The sequence below is a fragment of the Cebus imitator genome, unplaced genomic scaffold, assembly GCF_001604975.1.
Source record: "Cebus imitator isolate Cc_AM_T3 unplaced genomic scaffold, Cebus_imitator-1.0 Scaffold8, whole genome shotgun sequence".
NCBI lineage: Eukaryota > Metazoa > Chordata > Mammalia > Primates > Cebidae > Cebus > Cebus imitator.
In genome coordinates, this window is record NW_016107323.1 from 10,377,537 (window position 1) to 10,383,536 (window position 6,000).

The window sequence follows — 6,000 nt, forward strand, 5'->3', positions numbered from 1 at the left end:
GATGGCAGGTGCGAAAGAGCCACCCTGCCGTCAGCTAATAGGCTCTGTCGAGAGCCTGTTCAACAACTCGTGCCTCTGGGAGAAACGGGAGATTGTTCCCACTCACAGCACCATCTTTCAGCCTCACAACACTCAAAGAGCTTTCCCATGGCGACGCTTAAAACCAGCCCCCAGCCATCTCCCCCTCCCCAGCTTAAGTCTTCCTTGCTGGGTCTCTGGACTTAGTCCTCCAGAACAGAGATGGAGGTGCAGGGATGGACTGCCAGCTTGCGGCTCAGGGTCCAATCTCCCTCACACGTGGGGGGTTTTGTGTGCCCTGCACAATATTTTCAAATAGAAAAAACTTCCTAGGAATCTTGATTTCTTCTCTAGAGGACCTGTATCTGGCCACACGCTGCCCACCCAAATAAGCCACACATTTCTGTCACCTGCCCAGCCCTAGGTGTCTGATTTTCCACCCTCTTTAAAACAGTTTCTTGAGTGAAGTCCACGTATTACCTGTATGGGTCCCCAGGAAGCCTGTTCAGAATGCAGATTCCCAGACCCACCCCCTACCTCCTTTCAACACAGGGGCCGGGAGGTGTCCTGTGTCCCCAGGAGCCTCTGCGCTTAGCAGTGTGTTGCAGAACCTTCTCCAGTCTGCTGGGCTCCCACTTCCGGGGCTGCCCATGATAGACAGCGGCTTTATTCTCTGTCGTCCCAGCACTGCCCACAGGGGAGCGCCCAGCCCGGCCCTTCCCGCTGCGTGCTTATCCAGGAAGCTCAGCAGGTGTCATCAATCTCATTTTAGAGAGGAGGAAATTGAGGCCCAGAGCTGTCCTAACTCCTTTTTTCTTTGAGACGAAGTCTCACTCTGTCACTCAGGCAGGAGTGCGGTGGCGCGATCTTGGCTTACTGTGACCTCTACCTCCTGGGTTCAAGTGATTCCCCTTCCTCAGCCTCCGGAGTAGCTGAGATTACAGGCATGGGCCACCACACCTGGCTGATTTTTGTATTTTTAGCAAAGATGGAGTTTTACCATGTTGGCCAGGCGGGTCTCGAACTCCTGCCCTCAAGTGATCCACCCACCTCAGCCTCCCAAGGTGCTGAGATTACAGGCATGAGCCATTGCACCTGGCCTAGATGTCCTAGCTTACTTAAAGTCATACGACCAGGTATTTAAGTGATGGGACCCAGATCCAAACCCAGGGCCTTCCTGCCCCTCCCCGTCAAGCTACATCTTGTTTACATACTCTTATGAACTTACTAGGAAAACATTTTTTTCAACCCTCTATGCAAAATATTTTAAAAATATTCTACAAACCAGTCTTGCCATGAACAGACAAGTCCCCTTTTCCAGAGTGGAAACTGCCGAGATGGGAATGGTCTCCCCCGCCAGAGGGCCGAGGACGGGGAGCCAGCACGTGATGAGGCCCCGAGCCACTCACCTTCACATCTGTGTGGCTCCGGGAGATCTGGAGCAGGCAGCCCAGCCCCACGCCCACGAGGATGTCTGCAGCCCCGCTCAGGAAGTTTTGCTGGAATGGCCTGCACATAACCCAACCACGCAGCCCCTCCCTGCTACTGCATTCAGCCCCGGGGCTTGGGATGCCACTGCAAAAATAAGGCACAGTGGCTCATGCCTATAATCCCAGCACTTTTGAGAGGCCGAGGTGGGAGGATCACTAGAGGCCAGGAGTTTGAGACCAGCCTGGGCAACAGGGTGAGACCCATCTCAGAAAATGATTCAGTGGGGGAAGGGGTGGGGTAGAGAAGCGCCGTGGTGTGAACTCGCTCCTCGGCTTCGTCATTCTCCCACCTCAACCTCCCAAGTAGCTGAGATCACAGGCATACGCCACCATGCCTGGCTAATCTTTGAATTTTTTGTAGAGAATTTTTTATGTTGCCCAGGCTAATCTCAAATTCCTGGGCTAAAGTGATCGTCGTGCCTCAGCCTCCCAAAGTGCTGGGATTATAGGTGTGAACCACTGTGCCCAGACCTACAAAAATTAAAAACATAATAATTAGGAAAAGAAAGAAAAAAAAACGAATGAACTTACTGGGCTTTATGATCAATGCCTAACTCCCACTTTACCCCAAATACCCTATCTGAGGAGACCCTCTCTGTTTAGGCCTTTAAGAAGATGGGTATTGAGTACAAGTTCCGCTCAGTCTCTAAGGATTGAATACCTCAGGGTGCCAGGAATGCTTGGCGCATGTAAGCACTCAGCAGGTGGGGAAACTGAGGCCAAGAGAGGTGAAGGGACTGCCCAGTCCCTAGAGGGAACTGGTGATAGTGTGTGGGTGAAGGCCATCTCTAGAAGTCATTCAGGGCTTCCTCCTTCCCAGCCAACCTTAGAGGTCACGCGAGGCTGTAGCCCGAAAGCCAGGAAGAAGCCTCAGTGGGAACAAAAGGGCCACCAAGGTCCCTGCTCCGCCTGGGAGTTAAAAGGGCAGGCGTCCAGGTCCCCGCAGTTAGCCTGTGTTTTGCCGGCCAGCTGCTCACACCGCAGCCGCTGCTGAGGCTGTCACCGTGGAGCTTGGAGAGAGCTGCCCTCAGACGCTCTGCGATCATCTTTCCTTAGCAGCCAACAGTATCCACTGCTGGCCGAATGCCTGCTGTGTGCTGGGCACGGTCTGGAACCCACGACCATCTGGTTTCAAGGCTCTTTGTCTTCACAGCCCCAGGCTGGCTGTATCTATCTTTTCTATATAGACCAAAAGTTGACAAACATCAGCCCTCTGGCCAAATTTAGGCCACTAACTGCTTTTATAAATAAAGTTTTATTGGAACGGAGCCACGCCTATTCGCTTTCAGATGGTCTGTGCCTGTTTCTGCACTACAGCAGCAGAGCTGAGTAGCTACGAAACCGCCTGCATGACCCCCAGAGTCTAAGATATTTATTCTTTGGGCTGGGAGCCGTGGCTCACACCTGAATCCCAGCACTTCGGGAGGCTGAGGCCAGCGGACCACTTGAGGGCAGGAGTTTGAGAACAGCTGGGCCAACATGGTGAAACCCCATCTCTACTAAAAATACAAAAATCAGCTGGGTGTGGTGGCACACGCCTGCAGTCCCAGCTACTGGGGAGGCTGAGGCAGGAGAATCACTTAACCCTGAAGGCGGAGGTTGCAGTGAGCCAAGATCGTGCCACTGCATTCCAGCCTGGGTGATAGAGCAAGACTCTGTCTCAAAAAAAAAAAAAATTCTCTGGCCTTTTTAGAAAAAGTCTGCCAACCCCTAAGATAGGCCATGACATGTCCCTATAAGCAAGAGAGAGAGGGTCTTCCATAAGATACACAGGCCCACCCTGCGGGTACCTGCTTATCACACCACTGTCCTAACAATCATAGTTCCTTCTGCTGAGCTCTTACCAGGGGCCAGGAATTTCATCCACCTCACTGGATCCTAACAACACCCCTAGGAGGTCAGCACTCCCCAAATCCCTATTTTTTTTTTTTTTGAGACAGAGACTTGCTCTGTAGCCCAGGCTGGAGTGCAATGGCGCGATCTCGGCTCACCGCAACCTCTGCCTCCTGGGTTCAGGCAATTCTCCTGCCTCAGCCTCCTGAGTAGCTGGGATTACAGGCACGCACCACCATGCCCAGCTAATTTTTTGTATTTTTAGTAGAGACGGGGTTTCACCATGTTGACCAGGATGGTCTCGATCTCTTGACCCCGTGATCCACCCACCTCGGCCTCCCAAAGTGCTGGGATTACAGGCTTGAGCCACCGCGCCCGGCCTCACATCCCTATTTTAAAGCCTTGGAGCCTGAGGCTCGGGCAGCCACGTTACCTGCCCCAGGTGTTACACCGAGAGCCAATCCCCAGGGTGGGGCACAGGAGGAAAGGGTGTCACCCGTGGCTGTGATACCAGCACTAAGGCCAAGAACAGACCTGAAAGGATACTGAAGATGATGCCACCAAAGCAGGCGGAGAACGCCATCCGAGGGTAGCCCTGGCGGGCCAGCGTGAAATCCGAGAAGGCATCTGCGTGGGAACAAGAGGGCCCCCCAGTGGTGAGTTGATTCCCCGGCCCTCCCGGGTCATCCACGCCTTCATTCTCACCCACGGTCATTCAGGCAACAAACACGGATGGATGCCCACGTGGGCCTGGGCACTAGCTGGTGGGGTGCTATGTGAGGGGCACAGCATCTGGGAAGGCACACTTCCCTCCTTAATTCCTTTACCCCACTCTTTCCCACCAGGAATTACTTTGCGGGTATGAAAAACAAGGCTACCAATTTTTCAAAGTCTCGTCTGCTGCTAACATGCACAGTACCTCCACGTGAATTAGAAGGTGCCCAAAAAGGTGAGGGCTAGATTTCAGCTCCCTTATCCTCTTGTCTGGATGCTCTTGAGCAGTGCATAACCTGGCCAACTGTACCTGGCTGCTACAGCTAGGGAAGGGTGTATGTATGCATGTATGTATGTAAGTGTGAATGCCTGCATGTCACACACCACATGCACATCAAGCAGGGTGGGCCGCAATGGGCTCCAGGTCTGGCCTGAACTCTGGGAGCCACTGAGTATCCCCACATCAGAGGGTGGGGAAGAGGCAGGGGCCTCTACAGAGTTTCTTGGTTCAACTGTAGTTAGGGCTATCTCACCCTGATGCTGTTCACTCCACAGTGACAGGGACACTGCACAGGTGCAGAGGGCAGACACCCTGGACACCTGCTCAGATGCGACTCTGGCTCGGGGAGGAAAGGGCTAAGATGTGGCTGCGCTCACCCCCACTCAACCCCACCCGGCCCTGAGTCACCTCCAATGCTGTTCCCCCAGGCCAGCAGCGTGAGCCCCAGCACGGTGTTGCTCAGCCGGAAGACCACGCCCAGGGACCGCAGGATGTTCACCACCTCTGTGGCGGCCGCGTTGATCCACAGGGCACTCGTCAGAAAGCCCAGGAAAGCAAAGAGCTGCGGAGGGAATGATTTGCTGATGGGACCAAGGCCAGCCCCAACAGGAACACAGCCTCAGTTCCTCACCTGTGAAATGGGATGATAGCATCTACCTCATGAGTTTGTTATGAGCATAAAACCTGTTACTATATGCATTGGTGCCTGCACATAGTAAGTGCTCAATAAAACGTGAGTTCAATATTATTTTCTTTTTTCCTTAATAAACTCCCTTTCAGGCTGGGTGTGGTGGCTCATGCCTGTAATCCCAGCACTTTGGGAGGCTGAGGCGGGTGGATCACCTGAGGTCAGGAGTTTGAGACCAGCCTGGCCAATATGGTGAAACCTTGTCTCTACTAAAAATACAAAAATTAGTTGGGGTGGTGTCACATGTCTGTAATCCCAGCTACTGGAGAGGCTGAGGCAGGAGAATTGTTTGACTCCAGGAGGTGGAGGTTGCAGTGAACCTAGATCATGCCCCTGCACTCCAGCCTGGGCGACAGAGTGAGACTCTGTCTCAAAAACAAAACAAAACAAAACAAAAACTCCCTTTCATGTATTAAAAAAATATATATTATTTTGTCTGGAAAGGGTTTCTTATCACTTTCAACAGATTTCCAGTCTCTGAACCAAATACCACCCAATATTCCAAAAGCATCCATGTAACTCATTAGCAGACACTTCCCATCCCCACCCCACCAGCCCAACAGGACCCCTACTCTGCTCTCTGCCTCTGCTGTCTGCCTCACGTTCACTCCACATCAGTGGAATGCCACAGTGTGTGATCCTCCGCTAGTGTCTTCTGTCACTCAGCAGCACGTTTGCAAGGGTCATCCACGTTGTGGCACACATCAGTACTTGAAAAAATAGTGAAAGACAATTTGCCCTAAGTAGCAAAAGGCAACTTCCCTAAATGATCCATTTGCTGAAAATTCAACACTGTTCGGTTAGTACATTCACTGAGAGTTTCTAAAAGTAAAAACTAAAATATTTAAAAATCATTAAGTACTAAAAAATGAAAATTTTCTATAAACGTTTTTTTAGGATGGTATCTCACTCCGTCACCCAGGCTGGAATGCAGTGGCGGGATCTCGGCTCACTGCAACCTCCACCTCCTGGGTTCC

General features: G+C 52.1%; 1 protein-coding gene across 6 annotated transcripts in view; it reads right to left on the minus strand.

The window, feature by feature from the left end:
• Positions 1–6,000, minus strand: part of SLC8B1 (solute carrier family 8 member B1) — a 38,494-nt gene that overhangs the window by 5,258 nt on the left and 27,236 nt on the right. For all 6 annotated transcript variants that reach the window (XM_037743805.1, XM_037743814.1, XM_037743789.1 and 3 more), the window contains 3 exons: positions 4,744–4,897; positions 3,888–3,968; positions 1,428–1,492 (listed from right to left, as the gene is read on the minus strand). In XM_037743805.1, the coding sequence (XP_037599733.1) occupies positions 1,428–1,492; positions 3,888–3,968; positions 4,744–4,897 (300 nt within the window). The remainder of the gene's footprint in view (positions 1–1,427; positions 1,493–3,887; positions 3,969–4,743; positions 4,898–6,000) is intronic.